The sequence below is a fragment of the Myotis daubentonii genome, chromosome 14 (assembly GCF_963259705.1).
Source record: "Myotis daubentonii chromosome 14, mMyoDau2.1, whole genome shotgun sequence".
Classification (NCBI taxonomy): domain Eukaryota; kingdom Metazoa; phylum Chordata; class Mammalia; order Chiroptera; family Vespertilionidae; genus Myotis; species Myotis daubentonii.
The window spans coordinates 59349817-59365972 of record NC_081853.1 but is presented as its reverse complement, the minus strand read 5'-3'; the positions used below and the strand labels follow the sequence as shown (position 1 = coordinate 59365972).

At 45.5% G+C, this 16156-nt stretch overlaps 1 protein-coding gene across 3 annotated transcripts in view; it reads right to left on the bottom strand.

Annotated features, from left to right (window-relative positions):
- Window positions 1-16156, bottom strand: part of SETD2 (SET domain containing 2, histone lysine methyltransferase) — an 80996-nt gene that overhangs the window by 12857 nt on the left and 51983 nt on the right. For all 3 annotated transcript variants that reach the window (XM_059664947.1, XM_059664946.1, XM_059664948.1), the window contains 3 exons: window positions 6513-6561; window positions 5112-5295; window positions 2873-3542 (listed from right to left, as the gene is read on the bottom strand). In XM_059664947.1, the coding sequence (XP_059520930.1) occupies window positions 2873-3542; window positions 5112-5295; window positions 6513-6561 (903 nt within the window). The remainder of the gene's footprint in view (window positions 1-2872; window positions 3543-5111; window positions 5296-6512; window positions 6562-16156) is intronic.

The window sequence follows — 16156 nt, the reverse complement described above, 5'->3', positions numbered from 1 at the left end:
CCTCCAGGCCTCCTCCGGGAGTCAGATCTTCAGGCCACACAGAGGCAGGTGACCTGGATGAGCTGCACGTGACAGCTCGCTAATGGCATATTCTCTCAGTATTACTATGGTAACTGTTTGAGTAGTAACTATAATTAAACCTTCAAGGTAAATGGTGCTTTAAATGATCGTTATTAATTCATCATCTCATGCAAACCTCAACCACTCTGAGGCATTCTGCTCATGTTCTAGACAAGAAAACTAAAACTGAAGAATCTAAGTGCCTGTCTTCAGGACACACAATAAATAACGACAATAAATAATGGATTAGGACTCACAACACACACTCACAACATGCTCTATGCCACTCATTACCCAAAGCCCAACATCATCTCTGCTCAGCTCATCTCAGGGAAGGGAAGGGTGGTCTGAATCATCCTCATCCATTTACCTACGACTCAGCACACAGAGTGGGTTAGGGAGTCAACAGATGACTTCTTGGTAGGAGCAGCCTGGGAAACTGGGAACAAGTAAAACTGCGACACTCGAATCGTACGGCTACTTCTGATGAACCCTAGAGAAGCCTTTTGCTCACTGGGATGGAAAACCCCCGGATTCTATTCTATCAGAACCACCAGGTGACCAGCGAGCGTTCTGCTGCAGCGTCTCTGCAGGACTCTCACGGCTGCAGCTCAGGCCTAACAGCCAGGTTCGGACACACGTCAGACAGGAGCGGGACAGGGCGGGGGTTTCCTTTACCTGTGATACGTCTTCTCAGGGGAAAACTCAAAAATAATGTCTTGGTCCAAGAAAGAATAGGGCAAGACAGAAGTCAGGATCTAAGAAACTTGTTTAAGGTCCCTAAACGTTGTGTAAAATCAATACCTAATAACCAATAATGAACATTTTCTTACTACCCTTATTTAAGCACTTTAGCATTCATTTTAAGCCAACATGAAAGAAAAAAAAATACACAAAACTAAGTATAAGAATATTCAGTGCACCCTGTCCGGTTTGGCTCAGTGGATAGAGTGTTGGCCTGCAGACTGAAGGGTCACAGGTTCGATTCCGGTCAAGGGCACATGCCCAGGTTGTGGGCTCAATCCCCACTGGGGGTCGTGCGGGAGGCAGCCGGTCGATGATTCTCTCTCATCATTGATGTTTCTATATCTCTCTCTTCCTCTCCCTTCCTTTCTGAAGTCAATAAAAAAATATATATAAAATAAAAAGAATGTTCAGTACAGTGCTATTTATAATTATGAAAAAGAGCTTTCAACTTAAATGACTGCCCCAGAAAAATAGATTGAAAATGATCTTATAAGCAAACGAAATATTATATAGACATTAACATGGATGCGTATACATATGTGTGTATGTATGTACATACATACAAAAAATCCAAAATTTGGAAAAATGGTTAAGAATAATGTTAAGTAGAAAAAATGGGATAAAAAAACTTCAGATCTTTAAGGTTACACGTATATAAAAATATATAATCGTGGGCAAAGAGATCATAAAAATGAAACTATAGTTAATATAGCTAAGGCTTTAGGAATTAAAGGAGGACATTTTTGTCATGACTTTTGGAACTAAATTCTGATACAGCTTCAGCTCAGTAACACTAGCAGAAGTGAACATCACTGGTCAACACTAAATAACGTGCAGGAAACATCCGAGTCTCTGCTATCCACATTCTCCTTCAGGGACGATGAAGAGTGATGGGGGGGGACAGACAGACACAGGAATGTGGTAAGAACGATGCTTTATACATTCTCCTTTTAATTTTAACGCTTAAAATGTATCGCTTTGTTTTATAAGAAAAAGTAATGATTTAAAAACATAAAACAATACATTTTGAAATATAAAGTCAGTACACTCTTAGTTTTTAAACTTAACAATAGTTTCCTACCATAGTAACATCCTTAGGCTCAGTGCATTAGAGTCACTCTGGCAAACTTCTTAGTGATAAACATGCAGGGTTATAGGAAATAATATACAAGGTGGGTCTAGAAAGGGCAAGCCGTGTCCTAATTCAGGTATCAGGACAGAGGGCTCCTTCGTAGGGATGCAGATGAGTACACTGTATATAAGTCACTGCCTATAAACAAGAGGAGAGGAGAAATCCAAAAGTCATTTTGCCCTGGCCAGTGTGCTCAGTGGTTAGAGTGCACCAAAGGGTGGCGGTTTCGACTCCCAGTCAAGGCTCGTACCTAGGTTCCATCCCCAGCCCCAGTTGGGGCTCATGCAAGAGACAACCAACCGGCGCGGTTCAGTGGCTGAGTGTTGACCTATGAACCAGGAAGGCGTGGTTCAATTCCTGGTCAGGGCACAGGCCTGGGATGCGGGCTCGATCCCCAGTGTGGGGCATGCAGGCTCGATCCCCAGTGTGGGGCATGCAGGAGGCAGCTGAACAATGATTCTCTCTCATCATTAATTTCTTCTCTCCCTCTCTGCAAAATAAAATAAAGTAAAAGGAAGCAATGGAAAAAACACCTTGGTGAGAATGAAGAAAGCCCCCCTCCCGCCTGTGCTTGGGGGAGGCCAGCTGGCAAGCTGTAAACAGCCCTACTGCGAGGCCAGGAAACGAGGTGAGTGAGCTTCAAAGCGACTCTTGCATCCCCAGCGGGCCCTCCGATGACGAAGCCCTGGTTAATGTAAATTCATGGGAGATTCTGAGCCAGAATCAGCCTGCCCGTGCTCCTGAATCTCTGGCCACAGAAGCTGTCAGATATTACTTGTTGTCTTACGCAGCTAAGTTTTAGAGTAATTTGTTACGCAGTACATAATTAGTATTGGTCAATATATAGAAGTGATCAATGCCAGGATTTCCCCATATATCAGTTTAGTATCCCATTAGCAAACTGTAAGACAAGAAGGTTCCGGCATTAGTCACCTGTACGATCGGTGGCGTTGTCTGTGAATAGGGTGATGTCACACCATAGACGGCTGGACACGTCTGTCCTTGGTAATAGATGCTTGGCTGCGACTGTGCGGGCGTCGAGTACGGCTGCTGCACACTGACGGGCTGTTGGCTGGAATCCCAAACACCGTAGTTCTGTCCCTGGACTGGGCCCGCGGCCGGCACAGGCAAGACGGTGACGCTGGAGTCTTGGTGCACCACACCTTCACTTTGGGCCACATACTGTGAACTGGACACTTCCACAGGGGCTGTCACATGTGGCACCACTGGCACAGGTGGAGGGGCAGCCAGGGGCTCTGTAGAATGTCCCACCAAGGGCTGAGAATGGTCGTAAGGAGCAGGAGAGCACACAGGGTCCAGGCTGGGGGTGGGGAGGAGCACCTTCCCAGCATTGGGGTTGCTGGGGTCCACATAGGCCTGCATGGGGTACCCTGGTGGGTAGCCGGCAAAGGGGTGATGAGGGGCACTGTAGCCAAGAGAGTCGTAGGGCAGTGGAGATGCTATTCCCAGGTTCTGCATCTGCTGCTGCTGTTTCTGAGCCTCCCGCTGAGCCACCTCTTGCTCAAACAACTTCCGACGCTCCTCCGTGGAAAGTTTATTGCGGTCTTTTCGTACTTTCTTTTTAGAAGTCGGTGTATCATATCTAGAAAGAAAAGAATAAGAGCATCACAAAACGTTGTTCCCTGAATTATAAACATAATCAAAGCACTAAGTGTTGTGTCACTCAATACTAAATCATTAATTACACCAACTCCAATTTGGCAATGGTTAAAAATCACACTCAAAATTACTTAAGGAGTCTTGCAAATAGAAAAGAAGCCCAAGGAAACAGACACATAGATTGAAACAAATAAGTTTGTCATATTCCAAGTTTCTAGCTTTTCAAATTAAAGATACACATAGCACCCTAAATAGATTCTTCTTTACAGTTGGGGACAGATCTATAACCACACAATCTGAAATTAAAACAGAAATCAAAATACACTAATAAAAGATAAATATAAAGAATAAAAGATAAAGAATGATACGTTTGGCCACACACATTTATAACAAATACCAACAAAGGACGAATAGAAACACATGAAAGAACAGAGTTATGTTCATATACTCTTCTCTGTTCAATACCAAGTATATGTTACTGCTAAGCTAGGAAAGAATTTCTTAAAACACAGTAAGCTCTAACCAACCATAAAGGAAACATACAGTACATAATATACTTAAACCATAATGAACAAATTCTGTACATCATAAGTACAAAATGAGCCCAACACAAGGCATAAACTAGGGAAAAAAATGCTTGCAAAAATTATCAGTAAAACATAACTATATTTAGAACGTAGTATATGAAAAACTCCTAACAGCCAGTGTGGCTCAGTGGTTGAGCGTTGACCCATGAACCAAGAGGTCACTGGTTCGATTCCTGGACAGGGCACATGCCCAGGGCTGCCAGTAGGAGGCAACCAATCATCATTTCTCTCTCATTGGTGTTTCCATTTTTCTATCCCTCTCCCTTCCTCTCTCTTTGAAATCAATAAAAACGTATTAAAAACAAACAAACAAAAAAACTCCCAATACTCAAAAAGACAAATAATAAATGAATAAAACATATAAAGATGCTTCACAGAAGAGGAAACAGAAATGGCCAATAAATATACGACAAGATGTTCCATCTCTTTAGTGGTCAGGGGAATGTAAACTGAAATCATGATGAGCCTAGAGAGCCCAAAATTAAACACCCTGACAACTGCTAAGTGAATGCAAATCTAATATTTATAAGGAACTTCTCCGGAATAAGCATTCTCTAGTCCCTAGTGGCGATCAGATGGCCTTTCCCCTACGGGCATGACGGAGCCTCGGACACAGGATCAGCCAGCACTCTGCTCGTGGGGCGCAGTCACTAGGAAAGCTCTGACAAGAATCACCGCTACCTCTGAGGAGCTATCCCGCCCCCCCCCCCCCCCGCCCCGACCCACACCCCCTGTCCCTTAGAGAACAAGTCTTTGGCTCCTCAAATAGGATTTGAATGTTATCAAGTGGAAAACACTCAAGAACCAAAAACCTATTCTCAGTCTTCACAGCTAATACTCATATCAGGAGATGGTCTCCACATTTCCTGGTAAAGTTTTATACTCACTCATCAAGAGGATATACTTACTGCGAAAGCCCCTGGGGTCCAAAGCCAGGTGTGACCTGAGCACCTTTTGCCACTTACCGGTCATCTGGCCTTTTTGTCCCTCGCTCATAGGCAGAGGAGGGCGGTGAGAGGGAGCCCCTTCGTTTCCTTTTCTCTTTACTTTGAGTTTGCTTGTCTGTGTCTCTCTCTCTGGACCGGTTAGGAGTCTTTGGGGCAGTGGTTTGATCTCTGAAGACGGCAGCATCCCTTCCTCGCTCAGTTACTAGGATGAAAAAAAATCACCTTGGTAGACTTTTCTCCATCATGATGCATCAACCGTGTAATAAAATTTCTATCCAACAAATGAGCCCATGGACTTCCCTCATGTCCGTCCTGGATTTGGACGAGACACAGGCCTGTGTGTGAGTGCACTGTGCTTCCCGAAAGCCTCTTCTGCGATGCCCTCTTCTACTTTCCCCACCAACGTTGTCGTCTGTGCCTTCAGCAGCCTTCGCAAGTTCCGTGGACACGGCACACATGACCTTTAGCAAGGCAGTCTGCCTGTCAGTTCTAAATGTGAACGCCGCCCTAACCGTTTTGGCTCAGTGGATAGAGCGTCAGCCTGTGGACTCAAGGGTCCCAGGTTCGATTCCGGTCAAGGGCATGTACCTTGGTTGTGGGCACATGCCCAGTAGGGAGTGTGCAGGAGGCAGCTGATTGATGTTTCTCTCTCATCAATGTTTCTAATTCTCTATCCCTCTCCCTTCCCCTTTATAAAAAAAATCAATAAAATATATTTTTTAAAAAATGTGAACACCATCCACTGCCCCTGGAACTGCATATTTACAATTTGCAGAAGAGCAGCCTGGCATAAAATCTCAACAGGAAATGTCTCTTTAATTAAAAAAAGGATTAGATAACTTTTATCAAACCAATGTAAGAATCTTTAGCTCTGGCTGGTTTAGCTCAGTGGATAGCAAAACTATTGTCAGCCTGCAGACTGAAGGGTCCCAGGTTCAATTCTGGTCAAGGGCACGTGCCACATGCCTGGGTTGCGGGCTCGATCCCCAGTGGGGAGCGGGCAGGAGGCAGCCGATCGATAATTCTCTCTCATCATTGATGTTTCTATCTCTCTCTCTCCCTTCCTTTCTGAAATCAATTTTATACATATATACACAGATCTATATATGTATGTATATATACGTATGTATGTATATATAAAGAATGTCTGATCTAAAGGAACCAATGCATGGAAATAAGACTACTACAGGCCATGACTTCAAGGAAACCAACAACAAAGATAATACAAAGAGACATCTCCTTAGCAAAAATTTACTGAGATAGCGTAAAATTACACGTTTCCAAACCTTTAACTAAAATATTCCATTTACCCAACTACGTACCGTCTGGTTTCAAAAACAGAACCACTCAAGTTCTTATCGGTTACCTCTGATTATTCCAAAGTGTCTGCAAAGCTACAGAGGGTCTCTGGGTACTTACCTGTGCTCTCCTTTTCCGTCTGACTTTTCTTTGGAATTCGATAGACCTCCTGCAAAAAATACACCAAAGGAGGGTTGTCAGTGTGGGCTGGAAATGGTGGCTGCTTTGAAGCACAGTGATTTTACATGGCAACAAAGAAATGCGAAGAAAACAGGCTGGTTCATTTTTCTCCAAAATCTGACTTACTCTGGCTTTACACAAGAATATATCCCAGTCCCTTAAAAGCAAGTGAATATACGTAGCACAAGTGAAAACATTCTAACATCTACAAGGCCTGTATGACCTCCTTGGTCAATAACACACCAAGTAGGCATTTTCCTTCTGATATAAACACACTTCCTGATGATTTCTGTGTGCTTTCCACATATAAAGCTAAGTTGTCTATAGTTCTTCTATTGAGATTATTCATAAGAGCAATTCTAATGTCTCACTTACCACCCCTACTTAAAGAAAGGGTAGTAGTAACTACATGAAAACACTTCAGAAACATTACATGTGCGAAGACAATTCCTGCTATTTAGCATATTTTTCTATAAATGCAAAATCAACTTGGCTAATGGCCAAATGTAATATCTACTTTCACACTTGTCATTTAGAAAAGGAAAGATGACAGGCTGGTGCTGCTCTGGCTGGATTCCCAGTCAAGGGCACATACCTGGGTTGCAGGTTCATCCCCTGCTCGGCCAGGGCGCATGCAGGAGGCAACCAATCAGTGTGCCTCTCTCCCCTGCCCTCCCCCCCTCTCTCTGCCTCCTCTCTTCCACTCTCTAAAAATCAATGAAAAAAATATCCTTGGGCGAGGATTAAAATAAAGGAAAGAAACATTAGATCATTGTTGCTCTTGAAATAGCACCAAAATTGTTCTTGAGAAATGTAACGTGTGTTTCGAGGCCTTAAGCTACCTTTCCTGCTACATGAACCGAAGGCCCAGAACTAGCTCTGTTCTCCGACAGCCCCTCACTGTCCTGGTCCCTCACGTAGCTCTTGGGCACAACACTTCTTACCAGCCACCTTGTTAAGCGGGAAAATGAGAAACCCATATATTCTCAATGGCACATCATATGATACCTTCCCTTCAGAATCATCTCATAATATTGAGCATATCTATATGACCTGGTAATTCCATTTTTAAAGGAATTGTACTCCTAAAAAAAAAAAAATCAAAGAACTCTCCCCCCTTTGATGGTTGATTCTAGTGATATTTGTAGAAAATGAGAAATAACCCAAGTGACAAAAAATTGAGGAGGGGTCAAGATGCACTACTGGATTGCCACTAAAAGTGACCAATGTGGACCACACGGATCAGAGAGCTCTGCGCTCTGAGTCTCGACCTGGCTGCACAGTGGGCCATTCCAGGAAACGCTCACTGAATCTAAAACTGTGAGCATGGGTCCAGGCATCTGCACTTTTAAGAAGCTCCCGGATGATTCTGGATGCCCAGAGAAGGTTGAGAACCACTGAGCTACTGGCCTCTTACTGCCCTCACTCACGACTCACAAGCGACTCCGAGAGAAGGAACTACGAACGCAGCACGCCTATCCTCGGCTCAGAGCCTCTGGCCCCTTGGGCTGCCTTTGCCTGGAGAGCGGGCACGTCCCCATTGGCCCCCCTGCAGGGAGCTTGGAGTTGCCCAGTGTCAGTGTCCACCTGAAACACTGAGTCAGGGACAAAGACAGGAGAACAGAGCCGACACTCTTGGCTCTGTCTGATCCCGCCTTCCCCTTCTCAGAGGGGTTACCAAACTTAGGAAAAAGCAATAAAGCCACTCATCAGCACCTGCCCACACTACAGGGGAAACAGGTGTTCTACCAACGACGGCATTCCAAAAGATGACACGATCATTCACGAAAGGTGGTAGAACAGATATATCAAGGGATGTCTGTGTTAACTAAGAATAGCACTATCTTAACCTACTTAGCTTCTTTTACATGAGGTCTTGGCATTACAAGCATTCGTTACAAGCATTTATAGTCATTTATTATACAGATCTCAAGGTGGGGACCCATTCTGTGGTGGCCATTAGGTACCAGAGGGAGATAAGCTTCTCAAAGATACAGTCTATTATTTTATGTTTTTATTGATTATGATTATTTTTTGAGTGAGAAAAGGAGAGGGAGGGAGGAGGAGAGGGAGAGAGGGAGGAGGAGAAGGGGAAAGGGGGAGAGGGGGAGAAGGGGAGAGGGGGAGGGAGAGATTGATCCATTGCCTCCCATATGAACCCTAACCAGGTATCAACCAGAAACCTGGGCATGTGCCCTGACTGGCAATCAAACCAGCAACTTTTCGGTGCATGGAATGACGCTCAACCAACTGAGCCACACCTGCCAGGGCTCAGATATATTCTTAATTCCATTCAAAAGTCTATAGCAACTGCTAAGTAGAAAGTGTATTTCCATGTGCACAAAGTGGATGACTAGTGGCCAAGAGCAATTGATCAGAGTCGTGTGTGCCTCACACCAACGCAGAACAAGCTCTATCAATTACACCTCAGCACTTACAGCTACTAGCTTGGTCCTCCTTTACATGTAGTCAAAACTGCATATAAAATTTATTTTTTGGTAATCTTCACAGGAAGATATTGTCCATTGATATTTTTAGGGGGGGGGGGGGCACAGAAAGAGAAACATTGACATGAGACACAATTGGCCGCCTCCTGCAAGTACCGGACCGGGGCCGGAGCTGGCCCTGCAGTGGAGGTTCTGTGCCCTTGACCAGCATCAAACCTGAGCCGCTTTAGTCCTGGGCCGACGCTCTACCCACTGAGCCCACCTGGCTAGGGCATCACAATAAAATTAAAAGTGGAAACTCAGACCATTGACTCTGGAGCCTGGAAAGGCACTAAGTTTCCCCAAAGCCCCGCCGTGTGAGAACGGAGGCAGAAGCAGTCACGGGAAGCACTGAGCGCTTTTTAAGACCCGTGGTCTGGTGAATAGGCAGCAGCAGCACCTACGTGCCTGGAAGTCTGTTTGGAATTGTCATCCCCACAGGCTACTGAATCCCCTCAGAAAGCATCTGCCGGAGTTGGCTTCACGTACTTTAACCCTCTATGTAAAATCACTTTACTTCTTAAAAAATTCTACTCAAGAGACGGCAGACTATTAAAGAACACCGAGCTGTGAGTCAGGGGACCGGATTCTGGGGCGAGCCCTGCCCTCAAAGGGGCCTACATGACTCTGGCTCCCCACTCCCACTAGCATTCTCTGCACATCACCCTCTTTTATTTCTCTGGTGTCGAGGCAATGCTCCCACCTCACACACAGGCTCACAGACACTCGGCTGTAATTCTTTAGGGCCAAGACCATCCCACGCTTTGCTGTATGCCTGGCACCAAGAACAGCGCCGGCCACACAACACTCAATTAATTGTTGAGTGGGCCAACAAGTGAAATCCTACTTCTAATTTGTATAAGTCAACCACACATTGCTAAATAACTCAAAAGTATTATGTATCTCGTGCTTTTTTCTTGTCACTAAAGATACCATCACTAGAGGCCAGGTGCATGAATTTGTGCACCAGGGGGGTCCCTCAACCTGGCCAGCAGGATCGGGCCGAAACTGGCTCTCCGACATCCCCCGAGGGGTCCAGGATTGCGAGAGGGTGCAGGCCAGGCCGAAGGACCCCACCAGTGCACGACTGGGGCCAGGGAGAGACGTGGGAGGTTGGCCAGCCGAGGAGGGGCGATGGGAGGTTGGCCGGCCGAGGAGGGGCGATGGGAGGTTGGCCGGCCGAGGAGGGACTGTGGGAGGTTGGCCGGCCGAAGAGGGGCGATGGGAGGTTGGCCGGCCGAGGAGGGACTGTGGGAGGTTGGCCGGCCGAAGAGGGGCGATGGGAGGTTGGCCGGCCGAGGAGGGGCGGTGGGAGGTTGGCCGGCCGAGGAGGGGCGGTGGGAGGTTGGCCGGCCGAGGAGGGACTGTGGGAGGTTGGCCGGCCGAGGAGGGGCGGTGGGAGGTTGGCCGGCCGAGGAGGGACTGTGGGAGGTTGGCCGGCCGAGGAGGGACTGTGGGAGGCTCCAGGGCGTCTTGCTCAGTCCCGATGGGCGGGACCCCAGCAGCAGGCTCACCTCCCGTTCAGAGTGTCTGCCCCCTGGTGGTCAGTGCACGTCCTAGTGAGTGGCTGAGCGGCCTTAGCACCTCATTAGCACATCATTAGCATATCATTAGCATATTAGGGTTTTATTACATACGGTTCTCTTTCATCGCTGGTTAAAAACACTATTTACAGGCCTCAGGTATAACCACAAATATAACATATTTCCAGGGTCAGATGAGTGTGTCTGTGCAACATGTTAAACTTTCCAATGCTTAGAACAGTCTACACGTGACCAATCATCCTCTTCAATCAAAGCCTTGAAAATCAACTTTCAGATATTGTTTGCTGAGCACCAAGTCATTAACAGGCTCATGAGACACCAATGCACCAACATTCCTTTTATAAAAGTGTTTACATGTAGGTGGAGATGCTACTTGTGGAAATATGATTTGCTCACTTATAGGACAACTACTTAAGCAACAGCTATGTGCTAAAAGCAGGTACAAAGGGTCTCCTATGCTGTGGACATTGGAGATGCACAGTGCCTGTTGCCAAGGGTTCAGACTAATAAACATGGCTGACACTGCCTGCTGTGTGCCGCACCCTCTAACCGCACTCACATGCTCTTACCGCACAGACAACAGGCCCAGAGGCCAACTACCCCAAGGTCACAGTGACAAAGCGAGTGCTATCGCGGACCTAGACTCCAGACTTAGATTCGCCTCTGCCCAAAGCACACACTCTTAGCCACAACTAGCAGGACTCCACAAGCATTCAGGACGAGAAGGGAAACATAGGCTCTCTGAGGACAGGCACACAGGAAGCGGTAAGTGAAGTATGTCGAACCTGGTTTGGAGGCTTGGGAAAAGCATCCGGAAGGAAATGGACATTTGGCTTGTCTTGCAGGGTGACTATGAGTTATACATAGAAAGGGGTGGAAAATGCAGACATGGAAGACTGAACACGTGTGTTTATTCCAAGTCCAAGATCTAAAAAAACGACAGTGAGCCAGAGTTGCTCAGTGGTTGAGTTGTCAACCTACAAACCAGGAGGTCACAGTTCCATTCTGTCAGGGCACATGCCCAGGTTGAGGGCCTGGGTTGTGGGCTCGATGGGAGTGCAGGAGGCAGCCGACCAATGATGCTCTCTCATCACTGACGTTTCTATCTCTCTCTCCCTTCCTCTCTGAAATCAATTAAAAAAAAAATTTTTTTTTAAACATGACCGTGGAAGAATAAAATGGTATAAACTCATCTTTAGTATCTTTTCCCCCTAAGAATATTAATTATCTGGTAAAGAATGTGTGTGTATTTTTAAGTATTTTATTCTATTCCATGAATTCTTTCATGATTTTTTTTTTGTTTGATGATTCATACATACACAAAAATACTGTATCCATGAAATTGCCAACGCTTGATCTAGAGCAGGGGTCCTCAAACTACGGCCCGCGGGCCACATGCAAATACAAATATTGTATTTGTTCCCGTTTTGTTTTTTTTACTTCAAAATAAGATACGTGCAGTGTGCATAGGAATTTGTTCATAGTTTTTTTTTAAACTATAGTCCGGCCCTCCAACGGTCTGAGGGACAGTGAACTGGCCCCCTGTTTAAAAAGTTTGAGGACCCCTGATCTAGAGAAATAAAAGCACTTCTTTGGGTGATAAGTGAGTCTGCCATATACCTGATTTACGATCCTATACACTAGTACAAAGACTGAAAACTCATTCTCTCAATTAACAAAATTAAATTCCGTGAAAAGACTTTCAGTGGTAATGATTTATAACCAAGGTTTACCTTCCCTTAACAGAAAGGACTGTTTAACTGTCATCATCATGGACCTATAAAGCAGAAGAGTCTGTGATTTTCTCTCATAAACTGTATTACAAGTAGCGGGAGTAGGGTATTGCCGTTAAGTCACAGAGATCCTGAGATCTGACTGGGGGAAAACTTAGCAGGTAACATACATGTATGGACGTTTCATTAAATCACACACAGGAGAGGGGTAGAGGAAGCGAAAGAGAGGAAAAAGTGGAGAATAGCTCTGTTTATAAAAACCCAAGGACATACTCTTCTAACTTCAGAGAGCTGAGCACTCAAGGACGAAAGGTGGTGAGATTCAGCTTCAGTGTTAAGCAACTCAGATAAGTGGGCAAAGAATATGGACACAGTTCCTAAAACAAGAAATACAAACGTAAAGCTAGTCAATGCTTCATGCATTAAGAGAAGTGCAAATTAAAACTACAATAATGCTTCACTTTGGCCTATCAGCCTGACTATAGTTACATACTGGTGTTGGGCAGCATGTGGTTGGTGAATAGGTGCTCTTATGCAGACACATCACTGATGAGAATTAGACTGGTAGCACCATGAAGAACAATCTGGCAATACCTATCAAAGTGACAAATAACAGACTCTGACTCAGATGACTACCTTTAGTAATTTATCCAAAATGTATATTCCCATGTGTGACTGTGTTCAAAACGACTTAAGTAAAAGTTACTTGCTGCTAAGCTAAAAGAGGAATCAACCTAAATGGCCAAGATAGGGGACTGATTAATGATTAACAGGAGACTCGTTACTGCATAGCTATATAACGAAATACATGCACCTGTGAAGAATGCGTTCTTTATAGACTGGGAGAATACCATGTTTACAACCCCATCTAATAAAGATGGAATATGCAGATGGCGGTGCCCAGTCCCCTCAGCACCACCGGAGTCCCCCAGTCCTTTAAGCTCTCACTGCGGGGGCAAGGGGCAAACAGTCCCCCGTGGCAAGCACACAGCAGGGCCCCTGCAGCAAGCAGACAGCAGGGCCTACGGTGGCATGGAGCAGGCAGGTCTGCAGAGAGCAGAGAACCATGGGGAGCAGGCCTAAGCCATCAGTAGGACATCCCCTGAGAGCTCCCAAATTGGAGAGGGTGCATGTCAGGCTGTGGAACTAGCCCCCAGCCCCCTGCCCCTGCCCCAAAACCTGGTGCATGAGTTTCGTGCACCAGGCCTCTAGTATAGTAAAAAAAAGCAAGGAGCTAAATAGCGTTGCCAGCTTTAAAAACAAAACAGCCTGTCTAGTGTGGTTCAGTGGATGAGTGTTGACCTATGAACCAGGTAATGGTTTGATTCCCAGTTGGGGCACATGCCCAGGTTGTGGGCTCAATCCCCAGGAGGGGGTGGGCGGGGGCAGCCAATCGATGATTCTCTCTCTTCCTCTATGAAATCAATAAAAATGTTATAAAAAACACAAAACAACAAGCCCCCATATCCATAACATACAGGCCTGTCTCTGAAAGGTCACCGACGCTGCTGGATTGGTTGCCCCCAGGAAACAGGATGTGGGGCAGGGAAAGAAACAAGACATCTCACTGTGTGCCTTCTGAATTTCCTGTCACGTATGGTAATGGTTTGTCTTCAAGATTAATATAGAAGGAAAGACTTCTGTGCGTTGGCTGTGCGGTCTCAGGCAAAGGCCTAAGGAACTGGGCGCTCCCACGGCAACCTGTTCCTGCTGTGCTGTTTCAGCAAGTGTCCTACCTGAAAAGGCCCTCTGAGCTCACCGCCATTCAGTGTAACTTGTCCTCCCCAGCCTCCCCCTCCTGTCTCCCCGCCTTGAAGAACCTGCCTCCGCGATGCTGTGTCCTCCACGTGCAGATACAACGTGTGAGGCTCACAGGGCGTCCTGAGCGCCAGGTGAGCAGCCAACACAGATCCCTGCGTTCCACTCCCTCCAGCCCAGCAGTGAAGTGTATACAGAATCACACGCGTCCGCAAGCTCTGATCACTGAAGAACATCAAGGTTATGACCGCCTCAAGGTCATAATGATTAAATGCTTTTCCAATTTCAGATTTGTTTTCTAGGCAAATTAATTTCAAAACTAAGATGTGCCCCCACACTTCAAATGTGGCTCCTCTATAACGTTTCTAATTATAACTTAAAAACCCCAGTGGCTTCCTATTGATTGTACTAGTCAAGCCAGCACTGCAGCGAAGACTGGGAGCTCTCCCCTTTCCAACTACAGCTCATGCCTCTCCTGCTTGAGAGGCTGCTCGTATTCATGGACTCCTTGCCCCAGAACCTCCCCCCCTCCAAGGTTTTGCAGGCTCTGAAAATCCCCTGAAGTTCAGTCCTGGGTCACAGGCTGAGATCTCTGAAACAATAAGGAAAAAAAGCCACTTGAACAAAACATTCAAAGGACAGTTTCTATGCTTTCAGAAGGAATTTGGACTTACTAGTTTTTAAATCAAAAGCAGATTAAGATAAACCTGAAAAGTATTCACCATAATTACATGAATTGCCTAGCAAGGGTATAGCAATCACCATTTGCTGGATCAGAAAAAGGAGTAGAAAGAATACAGGAAATCAAAAGACCTTTGTCACTTTCTAGCTCTGTCATTTAAACAACCTCACGGACCTGTTTGTTTCCATTCACAGCTGATAAAAACACGTGCCCTGGGGAAAGCCAAGAGACCGAGCGAGCGAGCGAGCAGCAGACTCTGCCTTCACACAATGTACAAGCACGAAAGGTCACCCACCAGGACTGGGGAGATGTCCTAAGACAGTGATGGCGAACCTTCTGAGCTCGGCGTGTCAGCATTTTGAAAAACCCTAACTTCACTCTGGTGCCGTGTCACATATAGAAATTTTTTGATATTTGCAACCACAGTAAAACAAAGATTTATATTTTTGATATTTTTTTATATACTTAAATGCCATTTAACAAAGAAAAATCAACCAAAAAAATGAGTTCGCGTGTCACCTGACACGCATGTCATAGGTCCGCCATCACTGTCCTAAGAGCACATGAAAGGGTAGAATGCTTTTTCTGGGAGGAACGGGAATGGCTCTCCTGGGGAAAGGAGAGAGACATCTGAGCGAAAGACAGTGTTTTCGGGAATGAGTGAGTGTGTTTACCTGTGTATGTGAACACCAGCAGCACAGGCCAACTGGTGGGCCAGAAAGGCTTGAGGTGAGACCACATCAACAAATGGGGACTAGACTATGCCAGGGCACACAAGCCTCATTAAGAAAAATGAACTTTGGGAGTCAATGGGGGGGATAAGGACACATTTGTAATACCTTAACTAATAAAGGATTTAAAAAAAAGAAAAAGAAAAATGAACTTAATTTTAATAACGTAGTAAGGAACCATTTAAATGTTTTAAACAGGACACGGACAGGAACATGTCTCTATTTTCCAAAAGGTCACTCGGCTACTAAATGTAACACAGACTGTTGGGGCACGGTCACTCACTATTATTAAGCGGTAACTAGTTATTATAACCGCTAGTATGACGACACAATAATAAAAGTAACTCTTACCACAGAGATTAAGAAAAGGTCCTTGCCCTTGAAGATCTCATGGCCCAGTGAGGGGAAACAAGAATCTAAGCAAGTAATTTCAGTAATCTGTTAAGATTACTACCACAGTATAGAAATATAGGCCAGGACAGAACACTGTAAAAGATGAACTGCAACTATAACTCTGAAGGAAGGAAGGAAGGGAGGGAGGGAGGGAGGGAGGGAGGGAAAGAAAGAGGAAGGATATTCTAAGCAAAGAGAGCAGCATATACAAGTACATAAAAGGTGAAAACAAGGTGAGGTAAAAGTAGGTTTATAGT